This window comes from Ornithodoros turicata, chromosome 4, assembly GCF_037126465.1.
Source record: "Ornithodoros turicata isolate Travis chromosome 4, ASM3712646v1, whole genome shotgun sequence".
NCBI classification, from domain to species: Eukaryota; Metazoa; Arthropoda; class Arachnida; order Ixodida; family Argasidae; genus Ornithodoros; species Ornithodoros turicata.
This window is the reverse complement of record NC_088204.1, coordinates 42,449,673-42,472,789: the sequence shown is the minus strand read 5'-3', so window position 1 is coordinate 42,472,789 and position 23,117 is coordinate 42,449,673. Positions and strand designations below refer to the sequence as shown.

The 23,117-nt window shown below is 45.0% G+C and overlaps 1 protein-coding gene across 3 annotated transcripts in view; it reads right to left on the bottom strand.

Annotated features, from left to right (window-relative positions):
• LOC135391463 (phospholipid-transporting ATPase ABCA3-like) overlaps positions 1–23,117 on the bottom strand; it is a 288,004-nt gene that overhangs the window by 111,359 nt on the left and 153,528 nt on the right. For all 3 annotated transcript variants that reach the window (XM_064621719.1, XM_064621720.1, XM_064621721.1), the window contains 5 exons: positions 19,581–19,762; positions 19,392–19,517; positions 19,196–19,319; positions 2,741–2,895; positions 2,523–2,678 (listed from right to left, as the gene is read on the bottom strand). In XM_064621719.1, the coding sequence (XP_064477789.1) occupies positions 2,523–2,678; positions 2,741–2,895; positions 19,196–19,319; positions 19,392–19,517; positions 19,581–19,762 (743 nt within the window). The remainder of the gene's footprint in view (positions 1–2,522; positions 2,679–2,740; positions 2,896–19,195; positions 19,320–19,391; positions 19,518–19,580; positions 19,763–23,117) is intronic.

The following is a 23,117-nucleotide window of genomic DNA, read 5'->3' as shown; positions in this document are numbered from 1 at the left end:
AGGCTTAACGTTAGGAGCCGCATACTAATCTAACGACTCATCAATGTGTTTTGCTACATCTCAGGCGACTGTCGGCACAGAGAGACGTACCGGAGACATGGGCAAAGCAAGGTAAATACAAGACAATTTGGAACACAGTAACCCTTTATTGAGAAACAAACTAAATACGTTAGACATTCATCACATGTATGGTATGGTTTCCTCCCTGTCCCAGGTTGTGTCCCTGTATCTAGTGTTGCCACCTGTACGGATTTCACCCGAACAGTTCGGAAATTCAAGGCTTGCGTTCGGTGTCCGGGTGAAAATGTAATCCGGACATAAAATTTTCGGAAATTACCGGAGTCGAAGTATACGACTTTTTCGTCATCAAAGATTGAGCGATATTTAAATCAAGTAATCAAAGCTACGCCACATGAAGAGGCTGTAGACAACCTCTAAAATATTATTAGAACCCTCCGTACCCAGCGCTTTGAAGAATTAGATACGGTCCCACACAATCCACTTCATCCCATGCAAGACAGGGCACAAAATGCAGGGAATCGAGGCAGGGTGCGACTGTAACAGTGTGACAAACATATGGGCACTATAGTGCCCATATGTTTGTCACCGCCCAAACATACGCTATACGTGCAGCCAAAGAGCTTCGGCTATTTTTCTTCCATTACATAGAACCCATAGTCTGATATAGTTCACACAGTACTGGACACAATGCAAATGAAATTGACCGGACCACTGCAGGTATAAAAATGCGACATAATGCATTTAAGTCGGCCAATTAGGGGCCTTCCTGCTTGTCTCTCCTTTCGGCGTATCCTGGCTACCATGGACTTCTACTGGTTTTCGGCCAGTTTGAAATAACTAAACCAACTTGTGATAATAAGACATTCCATAAATCTCATTGATTCAAAGATCGATGTATACAGAGCCCGCTTGCTATCACACTATAACCAATTCCGTGGTTTGTAAAACGACCACGCTCTCTAATTCCTAATAACGAGCGAGTAGCACGAGTGCATACTACTGCGTGATGATCAATAGAAAGAACGCGAGGTGGAAACCACAAGAATCCCCATCCCCCCTTGGTATTCGGTATTTGTCGACGGAAAGGTGGCAACCGTACTCACCATGTACCGGCTCGCCTGAATCCTTTTCCCACATCTCTCAGCAGACAGTATAGCACAGTTTACTTGATACTGAAACGTCCATTGCGTACATGAGAGCACACTTGCTCCCGGAAAGTGAAACTACAGTCGACCTTAGAGCAATTAAAGGGACCATGAAAGGATATTTGACAAGCCCACGATCATTTTTAATCTGTTCCCGTGTACTAAAGCATTCACTCTGTGAAATATGCAATTTAAATTAAGTAATCAAAGCTACGCCACATGAAGATGCTGTAGACAGCCTCTAAAATATTATTAGAACCCTCCGTACCCAGCGCTTTCAAGAATTAGATACGGTCCCTCACAATCCACCTCATCCCATGCAAGACAGGGCCAAAATGCAGGGAATCCAGGCAGGGCCCGACTGTAACAGCTCCCCATAGTACCCATATGTTTGTCACCGCCCAAACGTACGCTATACGTGCAGCCAAAGAGCTTCGGCTATTTTTTTTTTTCATTACTACAGTCGACCTTAGAGCAATTAAAGGGAACATGAAAGGATATTTGACAAGCCCACGATCATTTTTAATCTGTTCCCGTGTACTAAAGAATTCACGCTGTGAAATATGAAGTTGAAAATCGTTCAAATAGCGAAGATATTCCATATTAACCACGGGCGTGAACTGCAGCTGCTACGGCCCGCCTCCGAGGCGAACTGGCCGTGACATCATGCACAGAACTTGTTGCCGATTCGCGGACGAGCTTTTGCGAGCAAACTGCAAAATTTGCAAACAAGCTTGCATACTTCGCTATGAAATATGTTTTAATTTTACCTGGAGACAAGATTGTATCTAACCGTTGACACAGAATCCTACGCAAAATGTAATATAGCCGTTGACTGTCAGCATGGTTACCGGGGCACGTTTTCCTCTTTGAACTTCTTCGTCAGAACTACGAGCTGCTGAGTACCGAACGATCCATAGGCGCTGTGTGCGTCACATAATTTCTTCCTCCATTGCTGAGAATTTGCCTTTCGCCATATTTCAAGTGATTTCGACGGCAGATATACGACGTCGTTGTTGTCCAAACCGAGACCATGCACCCACATGGTCCCGCGGGGTGTGTCGTCCTCGTCGTTCCCAGTTGGCTGAGAGAATTGGATGGCGATGACGTAAGCCCGCTTCGAAGGCATATGTCCAGCGGTCACGCCCCGCTATTTTTGTCTGATAACTGCGCCCCCGTTGTACTGGATACGGTTAAAAGTCGATGTGTGTACGATAGTGATGGATCATGAGAACGGTGTCCTGCAGAGTACTCGGAATCCGCGAAAATCATTTCAGGGTCCTTTTAAGTTCTTAACAGTTAAGTCCAGTCGTTTCTCGCTTGAAATGACTAACGCAAGCTTTCTTTGAGTATTACCTTATCCATTAGACAAACGGCGATGGCAACGCATACGGATCTCTGCATGCGGACGGTGAGGGTTCCCACCAGCTCATCTTTTACATTAAACAGGTCGAGTTGTCTCAGAACAGCCATTGCTCCATCATGTGCGTCCCTCCAAGATGTGCCGCGGATCTGCATTTTCGCAATTCGTTAATTTACTTCAGAGAGCTGCCTGGACCTATACGCATACAGACCGATGTAAAATAGAGGATGTGCTCCTCTACTGTCATGTCAGCAAACACGATATTGTCCCTGGGACAGTAGCTGAGAAACTCCCATGCTTTTCGTGGGTTGCTCACTACATCGTAGTTGTTGATGTAAACTTCCCCAGTAGTCGGTACGTCGGCACCTGCAATAAATGGCGTTAATACAACGAATACTGATATATATGGATGTGCAGTTGTACATCTGCTACTTAATTGGCGTAGGCGGTTTATTACTTCACGTGCACGCATTTCCGACATGCCGCATCTACTCGATATTTCGTAAAGTAAGAGCGTAAGAATACCGCAATACTGCACAGTGTTTGTGGACCGCTGACAACGTGGCTTCCGATGTCTACGTGGTCTTGGAAGCGGCTTCCGAATCTACCGCACTAGTCAACGGATAAGATTTAGGATGCGTTCCAATACCTCGCGCCCGCGAAGCCGCCTGACTAGGCAGCTGAGTAGACCCCTTTGCTTGTCACTATTGGAACAGGCTTGCCTAGCCGAGGCGCCTGTGGCGCCATCTCGTTGCTCACGCAAGAAATGCGTACGGCGCAAGCGCAGCAGGACTCTAATGCGCTAAGTTTCTAGGACATCGTGCATAAACTGTCACCTTCACAACTAAACATGTGTTGCAACTCTCTACGCAGTTTTAAAAAACATACCACTATGTGCAACTTTACGGCTGCGTTCCAATACCCCGGTTAGTCGACTGCCTAGCGGTCTAACCGGAAGTGCCGCCATGTTAAGTCTCGTTCCAAATCTCGCCAAGTCCGCTATTCAGTCGGCTACCACCTAGTGCGCATGGATGCAGTCTAGTTATACGCCTGACCATCTGACAGCCGGGATGGAGACACGCGTTGACGGCACCAGCTTTTATCTAAATCAGTTTTTTTTTTTACTGGGCTCCTTGTGCGGACGGCAGACACGACGCTTGTCAAAATTTGCAGGGTAAATGTGATCCGCTGGACACCACGAAAAGTTCAATACATCGCGTGACGTTTGTTATAGCATATAAGTTGGCTGTCGATTGTTCAGTGGACACATGTGACTATTCTGCATTGCTTCGAACAACCTCCTTGAGGTGCCGTCCCTCCTTCGGCTTCCCCAGGCCGTATGACGAGCATTGAAGCCACCCAGCACGAGCGGCAGGCTTCCAGTGAACCAAGTAAGCGTTCGAGGTCACTCCACCGAACCTGTACCGCGGGACACATATAAGGCGCGTTTACATGAAGACGACAAAAGTCGACTTATCTAATGAAGTCGACTGATGCGCTGCATGTAAACCGATATATATATATCGACCTAAAACAGAAGTCGACACAGTCGAAATGAGTCGCTCGAGACGGGTAGATGAGACGACAGGCGTCGCTTGAACACCGACATGTAAACCGCGCCAGTCGACTTAATACGCGACTTCCCGTACTTCCATTGCCGGATCTCTCGTGCTCCCTCCCACACCGTACTCCCATCTCCCACCTGATAACAGCATGGCTACCGACCACGGTGCTACCGACGTTACTGCTGTAGCGTCTGGCCCTTCGGGTCAACAGCGATGTGTGTGGAGCGACGACAGCACCAGATTTATGCTGTGCGTAGTTATGGAGCTGGACGTCGCGTCGCTGTTAGACTCGAAGCGGCAGCGAAATAAGACAACGTTTGAAATGGTCCAGCAAAAGATGGTGGACATCGGTTTTGGTAACTTCACGTGGACGCAGATACGGAGCCACTGGAAGAACATGAAGCACAGGTATAACGAGGTAAGCTTTTAAGCACAATTGCATCTTCGTGTCTAACAATACGCAATGAACGCACCGCCATTCTCGTTAAGGTAAACTGCGTACGATAGCAGCGGGGCGGCACTACACCGCGGACATTTTGAATGAGTTCGGAAAGCACTGTTTCAATTACTACTGCGTCAGTGACGATAAGATGAGGCGTTTCATCGCAACAGTTGCGATGCCATATCTCAGTGTCTGGGGAATGATATATGAGTAGGATGCCAGTATAAGGGATGAGGCGTATGATTGGTACATGGCTGAATTTTTATTTAATACCTACTTTTACTATTTACTACACTACTACTAGGAAAAAACTAAAGGGGTCGGAGCGGTCAGTCACCGTCATGTTGGAAATGGTTCCAAGAAATGGATGCCATATTTGGCGGAAGACCAAGTCCAACAGCAGCAGAAAATGGAGTGGACAGTGCTGCTGCCAACTGTGCCATGACCCATGACACAGAGCGTTCGTATGTATCACTTTGTATTTGTTTTATAGGATATGTAGTGCATGTCGAGACTCATGCTGACATTCCATAGCTTTTGCAGAAGACGGGTTTACAGAGCAACCATCAATGCTAGGTGAATTAAGTTCTTGATATTTTGATACATTTCCTGCAGAGTTGTGTTGTTACAGTAAATGGAGGAACATGGAAGCCATGGTATGAAATGTGTAATTTTTCACCTCAGAGCCAAACACAAGTGCAGAATTTTCTGCTGGCGCCACAAATGTAGAATATGTCTTCGAAGAGGAAGCCAACATGACGACATCGCCTATTGGTGACGGTAAGGCATCTGGCGCTTTGTGTTTCACAGTTCATCATGAAAAATGTCGCATACAGCTTCTGCAATACATAACGTTTGCTGTCGTCTTGAGGCCGTCCTCAACTGCAGGAGCGTCCCAGAAAGCACAGCAGGAAAGACACCTTCCTGGATGGCCTGGAGAGGATAATGAAGTCCTCAGCAGAAAGAGCGGAAAGAGCAGCAGCATTGCGAGCTCCTGCATGAAGAAAGACAGGAGTTTGGCAAAATGGAGCATACCTTAACAATCATTTTTTTCAAAATTGCACACAGATGCTAATGACTTTTCAACAGCAGCAAGCTTCACTTATACAAACACTTCTACACTCCACAACACGAGACACACCATCACCACGTACACCACTGTTTCCAATGTACCCTGTAAATATTCCACATTCATCCCACCAAGGTCTGCTACGGAACACTAAACAGAGAGCACACAAATATATTTAGTGTGCGTTCATTGTATACTGGGTGTTTGACGAAGGTACCCTGGCCGAGTAATTGGTAAACAGGTGGCGCCACTGAATAACTCTCTTTTATAAGGATCTTTGGGACATCAGCCATCGACCACGAAGAGAGTAGTGAGCGGCTCGTTTGCACACGCTCACTAAACAAATACACATTGTAATTTTTAAATTTTACTTTGCACGATTATGGAGCCTGTGTTTTATGTAGCGGTGCCTTCAGTGAAAAATGTTCAAAGAAAATAACCTCGTCAACTCTGATTTTTTCGAGCCATTAATCTGTTTCGGTCCACATATTTCTTGTACTGTTCCGTCGTACCATAGGAGAGATAGTGTGGGTGATCCATGGAGCAGATTGGTGAATTGCTCCGTGCAAGAAATATGTAAACCGAAAATGGTTAATTACTCAGCAAAATCACTGTGTTGTTGGGGTTTTTTTTTCTTGGAATATTTTTCGCTGAAGGCCTCGGTACGTAAAAGAGAGGCTCAGTAAATCTTGCACAGTAAATTTTAAAGATAGGATGGATGTTCAATTGTTGAGCGTACGCAAATGAGCTGCTCACCACCCACTTCATGGCCAAAGGATTCATAAGTTCCATTCTAAGTTCACTCCCAAGGATCTTTACTAAAACTATCTTCGATGGCACCACCTGTTCACAAATTATTCGACTGGGGACCCTTCGTGAAACACTGTGTATATTGTAAAAGCATGAAGCAATGCTTGTATAAATTGTGTATTGTGCAAGTTTGTAGTGTCTGTGTGTGCCTTTAAAGAATGCTCTTAAATATATCCTAACGCACATGTAAAATAAATTGTATCATTTTCCTACCTTTTAGCTGCATGTGATCAATTCATTTCCTGCACATCGGCACATTTATACTTCCCCTCGCAAAACCGATATGTAATCATGTACCTGGACTTTGCCATTATAAATACAAGACTCGTCGCTATGAAGAACGTCACCTGGGTCCCCTGATGCACGACCAAAATATAATTTGTAGCATTCAGGCTCGCCATGCCCATTCATTGATCTACTGTGTGCTTATTTGTCTTCTGCTATCATCAGGGAGCAGGACAAATGCCGTGCTCACCTTAAAGCAGATGGGCTGCTGTGTAGGCACACAGGGCATCCCGCACGGCTGCATTGCCTCCATCTGCCTGGGACTGGCATGTTGGCTGAGGGAAGGTTCGTTCTAAGTCCTGCATGTCTGCAGCCCAGCTAATGGAAAGAATATGTGCATATAATTGTGAAGACTCTACAGAACATAGCACTACAAAAGATAACCCTACAAACACAAGATTCTAGCACAAATGAGAAGCTACAATGTGTTACCTTGGGTTGATGCCCTCGTTGCTGTCCTCGCAAATGTTATGGAGCACACAGACTGCTGCTACGAGTGTTGGTACAAACTTGTAGTTGATGAATAAAACCGGAGCACAAAACACGGACAAGAACACACATAGACGACACTTGCTGCTCCACTATCAACAGATTCTTTAATGGCAGCAATCCTTAAATAAGGGGTTGCCGAGGGGAAAGGGGAAAACAAAACAAGTCACTTTTCATGTTCTACATCTGCCTTCTAGATATTTAAATTCTTCACGTGTCAGTGCCACAGACGGTTCGCTGACACAATTACCTTTGCCCAATCTCTCGATTAAAAAGACTTCAAACACTTCCCTTTCAGTTTTTGTTTTGAAGAATAAGAAAATGGATAAAGACTGTTACAGAGGTAATGTGGAAATTCGTTATGCCATATCTTCCCAAGAAAAAGGCGAAAGGCACGACCATGGCTGGAGGCTTGGTGTGTTTGGGGGGATCGTCCCTAACAGAAGACATTACGTTAAGACGACGTTAAACTTGGGACCAAAGTTCTGCCCGAAGCAGGATGTGTCTGCCGTAAGAAAAGCGTCGTTTGTCAGAGGAACGTGCGAAAGCGTACCTGAACAGGACAGGGCCAGATTTATCAAAGAAGGCATAACCTGCTTGGAAAAGACTGAAGAACGTCTACCAAACACACACAGAGCTGTAAAGGTTAAGAAGATAGCAACATCTCTACAACAACAAGAAGTTAAGCTGTTACAAACTGATAAGGATGGTAGTTTTGTCGCTTTGCATAGCGGCCTTTATCATGAAAAGGCTGCCCAAGCAGTGGCCAAGAACTTCAAAACTACAGAGAAGACTAAAAGGGACAACCTGAAGACGAGTGTAGTGAAGAAGTGCAAAGACCTCTCCCTGAACAGTGTCGCCAACAACATAGCAAAGGTAAAAAAAGACATTCTGGAAATCTTCTTCACCGCCAAACTTCACAAACCGGACATTCCCTTCAGACCTATAGTATCAGAAAAGGGAACATGACAGAAGGAGTTAGGTGCCTTTTTACAAAAGACACTGCGGAAGTTGACTATCAGTGACCCGTTTAGGATCAAGTACTCGCAGGAAGTTGTGAACTTTTTACAGGAGAACTTAAACACTAATCTAAGTGTTATGTCAATCGATGTAAAGGACCTCTACTATTCTATTCCTACAAGTCCCTTAATGGAATGTGTTGAGGACTGTATTCAAGACTATGGCTTTATTAAGTTCCAGAATGAATGCGGTTTTAGTAGCCAGGGCTTGTTGTATTTGCTGGATTTATACCTACAATCACTAAAAGTGAAGGTTGAAGACAAAGTGTATACTCAAAAGTCAGGTATTTGTATAGGATCCTGCTTAGCCCCTTTATTGTCAGATATTTTCTTGGGATGTGTAGACAATGAAATATTTCATCTTTTACAAACGTCGGGAGCAGGAGCGGACCCAGGAGCTTTCTGAGGAGGGGGTCCAGCCATGGACAATAAGACAGACACGTACGCGATCTAGGGTCAATCAAACACTATGTGAAGACAGAAATTGAGTAGGGGTCAGGGCATCCGGATCAGGCATCCGCAGGGCATCCCCTCCCCCCTCTAGATCCGCCCCTGCTGCTGTTTGTCCCGTGTTTCTGTTTTGTTGTCCATCGTTGGCGCCGGGAGTGTATTGGAGAAGACGAAGACTCAGTATGCATATCCGGTGACCACGCGCATCTTCCGTCATTCGATTCATGACCATTAAAGAAGCACAACGCCTCTGACCAGTTGTCTGATTGCTTACATTTTATCGCAGCTTTAGAACCATGTCGGCAGTAATACATACATTTTTTATAGCGTCACTACAATTATGCCCCTCCTCCCCTGTGGAATCCTGATACCACTACTGCCTGCAGCACTTTCGTATCACCTATAGGGCTATCAAACCAGAACCCAGGGGAAGACTGTCGTTCCATTCTCCAACGTCTAGTGACACTCGTGGCTTCCCGCCAATGGACAACTGACATTCTTCCCCAATCTGCATCCTCATGCCAAGCAGGGGAACCCAGACGGCTATAACCTTCCCACCCACTGGTACACTCTCCTTTACATCCTCACAAGTTGCAGCAGAGTTTTCAGAAAGCAGTTGAAACAAAAGCGCAGCTGTTTCTTTAGCAGAGGCTTTGCTGCCACATGATGATGCAGCATAGCTTTGTGTTGTGCCACTGGAGCATGCTGGCCTTTCGACGTCATCGCCTGGTGGCCGTACCTCTACTCCAGCGCCTGTGGACTTGGACACGACGGATGTCCACATGGTATGGGCAGTATGTTCTTTTTCAACATGTATTCAGCATTGTTGTTATTTCCGGGAACTTTGTTTGGATTGGTGTACATAAAAGTGACAATGTGGCATTGTTTCAGCAGAGATGAAAAGCACTTGTGATGAAGGCAAATTAATCTGTTTCTCTTGTGCGTACAGCCCACCCGACACAAAGGATGTGACATTCCAGTTGTCTGAAACCGCAGAAAGCTCAGACACTGAAGTGTAAGTTTGAGATCATGAGGCAAATAGAAACTTTGAGAGTTTGTTTTCTTTTCTTGCAGTGATGGAGACAAGATGTTGCAACCACAAGGGCTTTCAAAATCTCGTAGGCATCAAATGTAAGTGAAATATTTTGAAATATTTTCAAGCAATTTTCAGTGCATTGATCAGATAGTTTACGTGCCAACTCCCATCTTCTTATTGGATAGGTTATGCATCAGCCTTGATTGCTGAGGTGCTGACACGCATTCAGGAGCGCAGAAGGGAGTCTGGAGTTGTAGCAACTCTGCCAGCGCGGTCATCAACGTATGGTGAGAGGCCAAGCCTTACAGAAGCAGTCCTGAAGCATCAGGCAAGGTTTATGCACACTTTTCATACCATATATTGCTCACATACTGTCATGGCTTGATGTTGTTATATATTGTGAATTTTTATTTTTAGGTTCCAGAAATGAGGCTCCCACCTGCATCACACACTGAACGTTGCATTGAAACTAAGTTAAAAAAAGGCCCTTTTCAGGGCCACCACAAGGTCTATGCAGAGACAAGCGTTGCGTTATGAACCCACTAAAGTGCACATTATTGTTTTTGGTCCAGCTGCATACACTTTTCTGAATTCTGTTGGTGATTCAAATGAACTGCTTTTTTTAAATTCCTTGTTAGTAACTCTGGCTATTAATGGCATCTAACGAACCATATGCGCACCTGTGTGACTTTTATTGGAATTCCAGTTACAGTTTCAGCGCACAGAGGACACACTAAGGATTCAAGAATATGGCGGTATGGTATCGGGCTCCGATATGCATATGATGGTAAGTTTTTATCTTTGTCTTAAATTTTTGTTTTTACTTTTTTCAGCACATCAAGCTCGCACTGCTCGTATGGAAGAAAAGAACCTGTTACCACCCTAACCTGCATGAACCATAATGCCAGCTCCCTACATAGCAACTGAAAATATAGCAAGAATGAGGAAATAAAATGTACTAAATATAATCAGTTCTTGTTTGAAATGTTTAATATATGTATCAGGTTCAGAAAGCTCCCATATACAGGAGGAGATAAAACTGTGGCAATACACACAGTGGCGATAACCTCTACCTTATTTATTTAGAAATAAAGCATAAATCCAGGCTAAAGGAAAAAAGCATAAGATACATAAGTTTTATAAGATTACGATTGCTGTCTGCTGGCCGTCTCGCATCCAGATGCCCCGCGGCCCCACCGATCAGCTGTGCGGGAAGAAGCGCTCTCATTGGCGCTGTTGAGCGTGACGTTATCAAGGCGTTGTGCAGAGACGGTGGAGAGGGACCTCATTATGCGTCGTCTGCTCTCTCGATGTATTTCATTAGATTACTCAGCATATACGCGAGCAATTCAGTTGGGGTTTTGGCTGCCCTTGTCAGAGGTCACTGAGAAATATTGTGTACTGAAGTTTCGGAATAGACAGAGATGGATGCGATAGCCCCTTTAAACGGCTTTGAACCAAGCGGCGTTTGACCAAACACCTATGATCAAACGGCGTTCGACCAAATGGGCGGACACCTTCATCGACGTAGGACCGACGATTCCGAAGCATTTTCGAGCGCAGTCATCCAACCGCGCGCCAAATTTACTGATATTTCGATTTGGAATCACCTGTCGTATGCCCGCTGCCTTCAAACACAAGTCTATATATACAGGGTGTCCCAGAAAACGTGTCATTGCATTGAATTATAATAAAAAAACTAAGCCACCTAGAATCATGCGGTCAACAGCATTTGTTCTTATTAGGTTTCTGCCACCTCCTAATGTAAATGTCATGTACTCCAAGCTTAATTACGTAAATATTTGAGAACTGAACTCGGAAATTTCCCAAGTTAAGGTCACTTTTTTACCCCACCAAAATGAAGAACGTGCCGAATTCGCTCAAATTCATGATAATTCACAGTGATATTCACGAGCTGTCCCACCGGAAAAAATAGCCGAATATCATGCTTTTCGGAGCACCGGACCATAGCGCGCGATGACTTTTTGAGCGCAATCGCTCTTAGTGCGACGAAAGGAGGTTCCGAAGCCAGCCCACAGAGTGATAGTAGAAAAAGTAACAGTTCCTAAAATTGGGAGAGGGAAAGCATTATCCCAGCGAAGGTCGGACGTGATAACCCGTGCCTGTTTTATCTCCTTCTGTGATGCCGGGGAGGGCTGGGTTTCCAACCTCCTTTCGTCGGACTGACAAAGATTGCGCTGAAAAATTCATCCTGCGCTATTCTGTGCGACCTCCGTGGAGCATGATGTTCGGCTATTTTTTCCGATGGGACAGCTCCTGAATATCCCTGTCAATTATCATTAATTTCACTAAATTAGACACGCTCTTCACATTGGTGGGGTAAAAAAGTCACTTTTACTAGGCAAATTTCCGACTTAAGCTCGCAAAAATTTACATAATTAAACTCACGTTACACGACATTCACATGAGGTGGTGGCAAAAACCCAGTAAAAACAAATGCCATTGACCGCATGACTCTAGGTGGTGTAGTTTTTTATTATAATTCAATGCCACGTTTTTGTGGGACACCCTGTATATATAGGAGGGGTGTTCAAGTCAAACTGGGACTTTCTCTCTCCTGAGTGTACAAATGGCTCGCGCTACTTCCTTTTCGTCATTTTCACACGCGACAGGCTTCCGCGTTCACCACGTGGTTTGTGCAAAACAGGGTGTCGGAGCGAACCGAAAACCGAAAAAGACCGCTATTTTGGTGCGAACCGCATCGCAATCGAAACCGTATACGTTTTTTTCGCTCAGGAGGGAAACCGAAAAATATACTTAACGGTTTTCGGTCCAAGAAAAAACTTTGGACTACGGATAGGCCAATGAAACAGACGTCGTGTGCTCTGAAGTCATGTCATGGATACTATACGAGGGTTACGGTTACGGTGGAATGTATGTCGGTATACTATGACCCTTAGGCTCCCTTTCTAATGGTTTATCGTTCGCGCACGCACACAGACTTAGAGGTACATGTGACTCTCTAGCAATGTGCCGTAGTGTTCGTTTTAATTTGATCCCCGCAAACTCTCCTCAACTAAACAGCGACCCAAGGGGGCTGCATAACAGCTTCTTTATCGGTAATGTCGCGCAACGCGTCCCTTGTTGAGAGCAGCTAAGTTCAATACATTTGCGTATACGCGAGGGCAAGCCCGTGCAAAGTGGCAACTCTGGGCAGGACACGAAGAAAATAAAACGCAGCCGTAGAGCGCGTTTGTGAGTGAAGGTGTTCCTCGATTTGCGTCGTACTCGTGCGGTGGTGCTTGCTGGCTAGACAGTAGCAGACAGTAACAGATATTCGGATGGGACGGGATCGCTCCAATCCAGCAAGAAAGTACTTCACGTATGACATCACGACAAACAAGTCCGTTTGTAGCATGTGCTTCAAGAAAGGACAAAGCCCATTTGAACAGACAGTAACCTACAGGAACCAGGAGCTACCAATTTCACAGCTGTCTATTAATATTAAATAACATGTATGCGTTATAAATGGGTTTACATTTTGTAACATTGATTTGTTTTGTGGGGATGAATATTCCCAGCAGAAGCGGAACCGGTTAAAAACCGTTATGAATCGTTATTGTTTTGCTCTGGAGCAGAACCGGTACCGGATCGTTTATGATGTAACCGGAACGAAAAACGTTTCGGTTCCACACCCTGGTGCAGAACAGACAGACAACGAGGCCGACAACGAGGTGAGCGCGCACATCGAACAGCGAATTGTCATGAACTTTCTCGTGAATGAAGGCGTAAAGTCATCTGAAATTCACAGAAGACTTCAGGCTCAGTATGGCCACGATACACTCAGCCGCAGCAAAGCGTTTGAGCGGTGGTGCAAACGGTTGCGAGACGGCCGTACATCAGTGGAGGACGATCCCGGCCGGGGCGGCTCATAGCCCAGTGTCAGCGTTCCTGAGAAAATCCAACTTGTGGAGCGCCTTATCCTCAAGGACCGACGGATAACATGTCTCGAACTGGCTGGATAGACGGACCTTTCTGTGGGAACGTTGAACACGTTGAACACATCATCACGTGCGATGAAACGTGGGTGCACCATTTCACTCCCGAGTCTAAACGCGCATCAAAACAGTGGAAGCATCCGGGCTCGCCAGCTCCCAAGAAGTTCCGAAGCACCCCGTCTGCGGGTAAGGTAATGGCCACGGTTTTCTCGGACAATGCTGGCGTTGTTCATGTTGATTTTCCGCCCAGCGGTACCACCATCAATAGTGCATATTACAGGTTCTCAGGGATGTGCTTCCTTCTACAGGATAATGCACAGGATACTGCAGCTCATCCCTACAGGACAATGCACGCCCTCATACCGCGCATCACACGTCACGCACCTTATAGGAACTTGGCTGGGAGTTGCTGCCACATCCCCCTTACAGTCCAGACCTCGTCCCAAGCGATTTCCATCTCTTCGGGCCACTCAAGGCGTTCCTTGTGGGCCGCCACTTCAGCTGCGACGACGAGATCAAGAATGCGGTCCGAGGCTGCTACGCGCCGGTAAGGATTTCTATACGCTGCTGGTATCCAAGCCCTCGTGAAACGCTGGGACAAGTGCATTAGTGCAGCTGGAGAAATAAAACTTAACAACGTACAACAACAATAAAACGTTGAAAAATAAAACTACTTTCTCGCCTGTAAGTTCATTTTACTTTTGCGAAAAATGAAAAGGCCCGGTTTGACTTGAACACCCTTCGTATATATATATACAGGGTGTATGCTATAAAAGGTCTGTCACATTTTCGCGCGTGGCGCGATACCTACTTGACAGACAGACTTCCGCTGCCGCAGAGTTAAGAAGTTACGGCAGGAAACCCTACAAAAAAATCGTCGATATCAGGCACTGCGTAACAAAATAGATACGGCCACGCAAACTTTCGTCTTCATGCATTTCCTATGTGCTATACCGACGTAAACACGCCAGTCTGTCGATAGTTGTTCGTAGCTTCCGCATGGGGCGCTAGTGACGTTGAATCCGAAACAAACTCATGTGGGCACGTATTTCTGTTATGCACGATACGTACCCGTGGTACTCATTCAGATTTACGTTTAACGAAGCTTGATACGATTTGTTTTAGATGTTTTCTGCACATGTTGCGGTTCGTATGCCGCTTCCTAGCGAAACATTTCTGCTTCTTCTCTTAGCAGACGACAGTCTGTTTGCGATTGCTTTGTTGCGAGAACGACACTTTTAGCCGCCCTTCTAACGTTTTTATTTCATTCATTTTGTGTCTCAATAGAGTTTCATTATTCCTGTTATTATATTTGTTCGTGTTCCATTTGTTTCTGTCGTTGCTGTGCGCCAGTTGACGGTTCAGGAGCGTACACATGTGGATTCAACGTCACTAGCGCCCCATGCGGAAGCTACAAACAACTATCACGCAGTGCCTGATATCGACGATTTTTTTGTAGGGTTTCCTGCCGTAACTTCTTCACTCTGCGGCAGCGGAAGTCTGTCTGTCAAGTAGGTATCGCACCACGCGCGAAAATGTGACTGACCTTTTATAGCATACACCCTGTGTGTATATATATATATATATATAAGTTGAAATAAACGAATGCGGTTGACCACGAAAAATAAAGGTATTCAATAAAGATCAGAAGTGGAGACGGTGCTTCTACAGGATAAGGAATAAAAGGGGGACTTTATTAAAAACTAAGAGGGGGTATTCGACGTTTCGACAGCAGCGCTGTCTTCAACAGGAATACCTGTTGAAGACAGCGCTGCTGTCGAAACGTCGAATACCCCCTCTTAGTTTTTAATAAAGTCCCCCTTTTATTCCTTATCCTGTAGAAGCACCGTCTCCACTTCTGATCTTTATTGAATACCTATATATCTATCTATCTATATCTATCTATATATATCTACCTATATATCTTTTAGCTCTTTTGTCCCGAAGAAGGCGGAGCTTCCGCCGTAACGTATACATCCTCCCTAACTTTTATGATTTTTAAGTTTTAATAAACCCCTTTTTTGTTACTTCCCCTACTTTCGTCTTCTGTCTCCCATTTGTTTCAGCTATAATTACGTAGCCGTCCGATCCAACTCCAACTTTTCAAGATATATATATATATATATATATACAAAGGGTAAATAGCCGAACCTCTGTAGCTGCACGTTGAGCATATGTTTACAATTTGATCGTGCACTCCCAGCCAAGTACAGCTGTTTCGTCCTACTTGGGACTCGTCAGCCTGGCGTAGGGAAGTGACACGATCTTGTGTCGGCGCTAACAGTGCGTCTCGGCGAGACGTCAATGTTCCACGGTGACGGCGCCACCTGTGGAGGCCGCAGTGCAAGCTAGCAAGTACATATACAAAGGGTAAATAGCCGAAGCTCTGTAGCTGCACGTTGAGCATGTGTTTACAATTTGATCGTGCACTCCCAGCCAAGTACAGCTGTTTCGTCCTACTTGGGACTCGTCAGCCTGGCGTAGGGAAGTGACACGATCTTGTGTCGGCGCTAACAGTGCGTCTCGGTGGGACGTCAATGTTCCACGGTGACGGCGCCACCTGTGGAGGCCGCAGTGCAAGCTAGCAAGTATATATACAAAGGGTAAATAGCCGAAGCTCTGTAGCTGGGCTATTTACCCTTTGTACCAAGGACCCCGTACGTGACCTTCCAGGAAATTTCCGTAACTTTGTACGACAATCGCCAGGAGGTGGCGAGCTCCTGCTCAACTACGACGTCATACAAGAAACCTACATAAGCCATTGCACAGCGTCATTTACCTTTATCCTAATGAAGGAGGAGCTTCCTCCGAAACGTCGGTCATCTGCATTTTTGGAACTTTTTAAATCTAAGAGCTAATTATTTTTGTTAACTAATGCATTAAACTACTGAATCTTTTACTTCCTTTGATGTAACTTCCGTCTCCGGCTCAGATATTTTGAAAAATTGGAGTTCGGCCGGACGGCTACGTAGTTATAGTGAACGTTGAGATAATTGGGAGACAGAAGACGCAAGTAGGGGAAGTAACAAAAAAGGGTTTATTAAAACTTAAAAGTTATAAAAGTTAGGGACGACGTCTACGTTACGGCGGAAGCTCCGCCTCCTTCGGGACGAGAATTGTTATGACTATAGTCTAAAAACTGAGTAGTAAAGGAAGTCCACGTTGGTCACAAAATATATGCGACGTAATTGCAGTATGCTGTTTAAAATGATTAGTAGGTAAAATGGGACCAGCTCCGGTGGCGCAGCGGTAACGCGTGCGCTTGGAGATTGGGAGGTCCGCGGTTCGAATCCGCGGGCCGGCTGTGCCGTCTGGGGTTTTTCCTGGGTTTCCCTCAGATGTGTAATAGGCGTATGCCGGCACAGTTCCCCTGAAGTCGGCCCATGGACGCAGCTATCCTCAACCCCAGCGGATTCCGCTCGGTCTTCCACTTCACCCTTTCCTGTCCTCCTCTCCACCACCTTTCCCTTCCCGAGAAACATGCCGCCTAATCAGGCAGGCAGACCTCTCGGGTTCCTCCCAACGACACTCCTCCTCCTCCTCCTCCTCCTCCTCCTAGGTAAAATGGATGCGAGACAAATGGGAAGGTGGTTCCAATCATGATTTGTGTGCGGAACAAATGAATCAGTGTTAGATTCAATATGGAAATTGTGTGCTTTCTCTCCCTTTTTTTTCGGTGATGAGTAGTACAGGTGCGGGACGTGCATGTGATATTTTATGAAATAACACAGGCGTGCAATTCTCGGGTGCAAGGTGACATTAGTGCAGTGATTTGCTACAAACTAACCATCTCATTCCTGCATACATCACCCGTGGCACTAGTCATCAAAAGTAAAAATATATACTTGCATCACCGACGGCGTTGCTGATTCTTTCATTTAACACATACCTTGTGATTGGAACTACCTGTTGAATTGCTTGGGATGTATTTCCTCGAATAATCTCAAAGTGACATTTGTGATTATATGACTGAAGTGTGGTTATTTTGTAACCAAACATATTCTTTTTTACAACAATTTTAGACCACATTTGTAATGACGAACACTAACATCATTGAGTCTTCACACAGTTACTCCACACAAAATCATCAATATCTAACAAGATTTAAATCAATATATATGTACTATCCAAATATGAGTGATTTAAGGTCTTTATGACCAGAATAAGACCTTAAAATATTTCTTCGCCTGTATTGGAAAGAAACTCAGCCAGCACCACAAAGATGTCTGAACTAGTGCCACCATACTGAATGTGTAATGTGCAGAGGTGTGTGCATGTGGAGCTGCATTCCGATGGCGGCAGCTGTCGTACTACATATCCTGCATTTTCTTTCTTACAGGAGTATACCGTGCATCAGCCCTGTAGGGGCAGGAAGCTGAAGAACAGAGCCATAACCTACGAAGAAGTTCTGGGGATTGTTTCGAAAACAGCAGAAGTGTACGGGAACGTTTTACTTGGTAACCACTTGGGTACAGTTGCACCGTGTATGATCGCTTGTGGTTCAAGAATAATCTCACAGCGCTGCCACTGCCTTATCATGAGCTGCAAGGACTAGAACTGGACGATTAAAATAACAGCCCAATGCCGACGATGATGTCGCTATAGTTCGCGTTACACAATCGTAAACGTCCAGCGTTTTTTTCTTCTTTTTTTCAGCTCAGAGTGCATTTTGTGCTTTGCATATTTCTTTGTATTCCATATTCGCCGTCATGCTCTTATCATTCCTTTCTTCGTTTCGCGCTGCCTAAGCTGCTGGGAAAGAACTGCAATTGTGTATTTTTACTGAATCTTCCTATGATATTTTCAACTGGGATTGACTTTAGATCTTCAGAAACGATGCAGCCATCCTGTTGGAAGCTTCCCCCCATCATCTCCGTAAAAAGCCGTTCGTCTTCATTCTAGTTCGATGGCAGCGTTCTCAAATCTACTCTACCGGCTAGCTACTGTATAGAATCACACAGTGTAGTACAACCACGTCAACTACCCTACTCAGGAGTAGCTTGAGGAACACACCCTTGACGAAGTACTGATGGCGGCCGTCAAGTTCCGCATCTCAAAATGAAGGGTTTCTCAAAATTTTCTCCACTTATTGCCATTGTACGAAGAAGTGTATTTTGCAACGGAACGGGATACATCGGACACGCGCTTTCTGCTTCTTCGCGAATTTCGAAGCCCAATTAAGAAAAGTCAATTTGTTGCAAAAGAAAACTCATCAGAGTGGTTGTTAGTTTGCCGAGGGTTAATACCATCCACCCATAAATTTACATAACGGTAAATAAGAAACACATTAGCACCCTGTATGTTAATTGATACAAATAGGCGTACACATCCTCTTTTGAACAAATGAGGAAAGCAGTGGTAGTATTCTCAATCAGACTTGGTTATTAACGCGCTATGCCATGGCGTTCGATGCTTGAAAAGTAGAGGAAAAATAAACAAATTCAACAGACTCACCAAGTGAATGCATTGGCTAGTTGTGATTGCAAGAACATGTTATGTTCTTACAACATATTACAACTGGTGTAATCCGACAACTGCTCACCTGTAAGGAAGTTAATAAGCGTAATATGACCGCACTTTTCTGGGCCCAAGAGAACCGTAGTTTGCTTGCTGTAGATGTTCAAGTTAACATTATACACCGGTGATGATATTCCTTTCGTCCCAGTCTTCAGGCATAGTACAAGGTCATAGAGAGAACGTGTAAAACGTATGAACAACACGCGCTCCCGTAACATTACCTTATTGGTATCGACGAATACAACCGCAGGGTCCATTTTAGTAGGTTCTGGTTCAAATGTCTCAGCATCTAGTTTCATTTGCTCCCTGCGAATGTTCCACTTCCGGTAAGGGGTCCAGTAGTCGAACTAGAAAATAATAAAATTTAATAGAAAACATTCGAGCTTATGGCCCTGAAATTAATGTCATACCGTGAGAAAGAAGTAGAATGGCTTCGAAACAGTATAGTTCCAAGGAACGATGTTGTCCAGATACCAGATGAGGAAACCGAGCACGACAGCAGTAACTAAGGCTATCATAGTCAAGCTTCCGATGCTGACGTTGTCAAGCGTCGTTTCCTCATCGAAAAGCTCAGTCCAGGAGAGTTGTGCACCTGCATTGTCAAAAGAGCAAGGAAATGATATTTAGCATAACTTGAAACCTTTTTTTCATTTATCAAGCAGTCTATCAGGAAGTGCCATATTTATATATTATATATTTATACATTTTAGCTGTCCGGTGTGTTGTCACTGCACAGTAAAATTTACAAAATGCTCGGAGAAAGCGGCTGTCAGGGGTCCGGCCCGATCTGTACGGGTGACGTCAGCAGGCCCCCTTGGCATCAGGCATACATGGGAAGGCCTCATTGGACACGGATAATTCGTCGGCTTCTTACCAGGGTGTCGAACCGAAACGTTTTTCGTTCCGGTTTTCGTTCCGGTTCTATCATAAACGGTCCGGTACCGGTTCTGCTCCAGAGCAAAAAAATAACGGTTCATACCGGTTTTAACCGGTTCAGCTTCTGATGGGCACATTCATTCCCAGAAAAAAAAATCAATGTTGCAAAATGTAAACCCGTTTATTCCGCATACATGGCATTTAATGTTAATAGGCAGTTGAGAAATTGATATGCTCCTGGTTCCTGTAGGTAACTGTCTGTTCAAATAGGCTTTCTCCTCCCTTGAAGCGCATGATACAGACGGGCTTGTTTGTCGTGATGCCGTACGTAAAGTACTTTCTTGCTGGATTGGTGCGATCGTGTCCCATCCGAATGCCTGTTGCTGCTTCCTCGCCAGCAAGCACTCGCCGCACGAGTACGACGCAAATCGAGGAACTCGACGGCTTCGTTTTCTTTACTTCGTGTCCTGTCCACAAAAGAGGCGCCATTTCGCACGCGCTTGCCTCGCGGATACGTAAATATATTCAATTTCGCTGCTCTCAAACAAGGGACACGTTGCGCGAGATTACCGATAGGGAAGCCGTTTCGCAGCCCCCTTGGGTCGCTGTTTAGTTGAGGAGAGTTTGGGCAGATGAAATAAAAACGAACGCTACGGCACTTTGGTAGAGAGTCACAACCGGTCACATGTACCTCTAAGTCTATGTGCGCGAACGATAAAACGTTACAGCCTAAGAGCCTAAGGGTCATAGTATACCGACATACATTGCACCGTAACCGTAACCCACGTAAAGTATCCATGACATGACTTCAGAACACACGACAACAGTTTCAATCGCTACTCGTAGTACAAACCGGCGAAGTTTTTGCTTGGACCGAAAACCGCTCAATAAATTGTTCGGTTTCGCTCCTGAGCGAAAAAAACGTATACGGTTTCGATTCGGTTTCGGTTCGCACCAAAATAGCGTTTTTTTCGGTTTTCGGTTCCGGTTTTCGATTCGCTCCGACACCCTGCTTCTTACTGCAACGGCGCTTTGACGGCGCCGGATAACTGACTGACCCTTCCATGGGGACTGTGAGCATTACGAAGCGACGTAGACTTCCCTCAATCACATCCTATTCAACCTATATCAACCTCTTTGAAGAAGTGGAAGGTTTTCTATGGGATGTTCGTATCAGATCAGCTCCGTTCCTCCGCAACAGCTCACGTTTTACACGGTGCATCCAGGAAAGGAAAAAAAAAACGAAATCGGAACATTTCACCGTTCCTCTAACAGACTTTCGTTTTTCATTTAAGCCCGGTTCTCCTTGGGCTGAAAGAGGAGCTACAAGGCATGCGTCGTTTAATAACCACCAGCTTTTATTTTTGGGCCGGTTCGGCGAATGTTTTCCGACGTTTATTGATTTTCACTAAATTGGCGTTTTTCGATGATTTTCCTGGCGTGTACATGGTTTACCCGACAGCTATCGCATAACAGAAATTACAATGTAATCTCCGCAAGCCGCTCATTCAACATGGCGTTGGTCGATGCGGTGGCATTGCACAGCTGACGAAAAAGTAAACGGACATCTTTCACAACCACCATATTTCTGTATGGTTTTCTGATCTCGATCAACAACTTTCTGGGCATGTGCAGCAATTTACCTCGGTCATGTCCTGGAATATCCCTCTCTATTCGGTGTTCGGTTAAAACCAAATGAGGCAAACTTTACTCGGTGTATGTTTTTCGGTCTTTTTCGATTTAAACCGGAAACACGGAACCCTACTATATTATAGGTAATTTTCGCTAACTCTTATTTGTCACAAACACTTGGGTTGCATGATAACAAAAATCATAAATGACCTACGTTCATAGAATGAATACAGATGTATTATAAGAGCATCAGTGCGCGCTAAGTAGCGACTCTTGCGCTCGCAAGGGAGTGACCCTGTCTAACCCCATAAGGATCAAATGTTGAACGCTCCGCAATCTCCGCCTTTTTGCCAGATACTCCCTATCGCATCCCGCTCGCACCTATTTGCGCGTTGGAGTGCTTGCTTGGGAGATGTCAGATACAGCAGGCGTGCGATATATAGAAGTGAAGCATTTAAGAAATTGTTTTTGCGAAAGGCTGAGTCGATACATCGTCAATCGTTGGAAATTTGTGCGGGGCATTCGAGGCGGAGGTGTCTCTGTGCAGCGCAAGGCAAGCATCCACAACACAATTCACGCTACGCGCCAAAACGCCACAACACTCCAAAGTACACCTGTGAGCTGGCGGAACAGTGGAAAACGGACTATAGGGTTTATTCACGTGACGTCGCGGAAGCGAGTCTTCTGCTCTGACGCCATATTGTGGTACCACCGGATCGGAATATCTGAGTGTTGACGACGTTGGCGGACTGTCTTTTGGATAGCTTCCTTCCACAACGGATATACGGCTTCATGTGTGACGAAAGTGCAAGCAAGAAACATATAGACAGCTTGGACGGTGACGATCTGTCCCATTATCAAGCGAAAATAAAGTTATGCTTTGGCGTTCATCCGTACCAAGTCCGTACGCTCTAAAGAGTGGTGACTGTGCACACGATTTGTCATTGTGGCCTCAGGTGGACCATAGTGATATCCACGAATAATTTGTGTTGAAAAATAGCTTTATTTCTAAGAAGCAACTGATTGCAAAGAAGGCACTGGAGGCATTCATTTTTTTTTTTTGCAAGTCAGAAACCCGGACTGAGAGAGATTCAAGACGATCACATGCTAAAGCTTTCACAGGTGAGAACCTTAATTTGACTCCTTGATATGTCTTATCGTCACAATGAGGTATCACAACATGAGGATGCTATGTTGTACAAAAATTTACGACAACGTTATAATTATACTACAATAATACGATATGGCATGTGGGTACTACTACTTGAAGTAACTACGGATGAATTACATACTTTTCAAATAGAAATTATGTTCACTGAGACACTGGATATTCTGGTGTTCAAAACTCAAGCAGTTCTCTTATTCCTAATTTCTCTATTTGTACACATTACTTCGCGCAGTGCTGTTGCAGACACATACATATGGCACTAGATGTACGT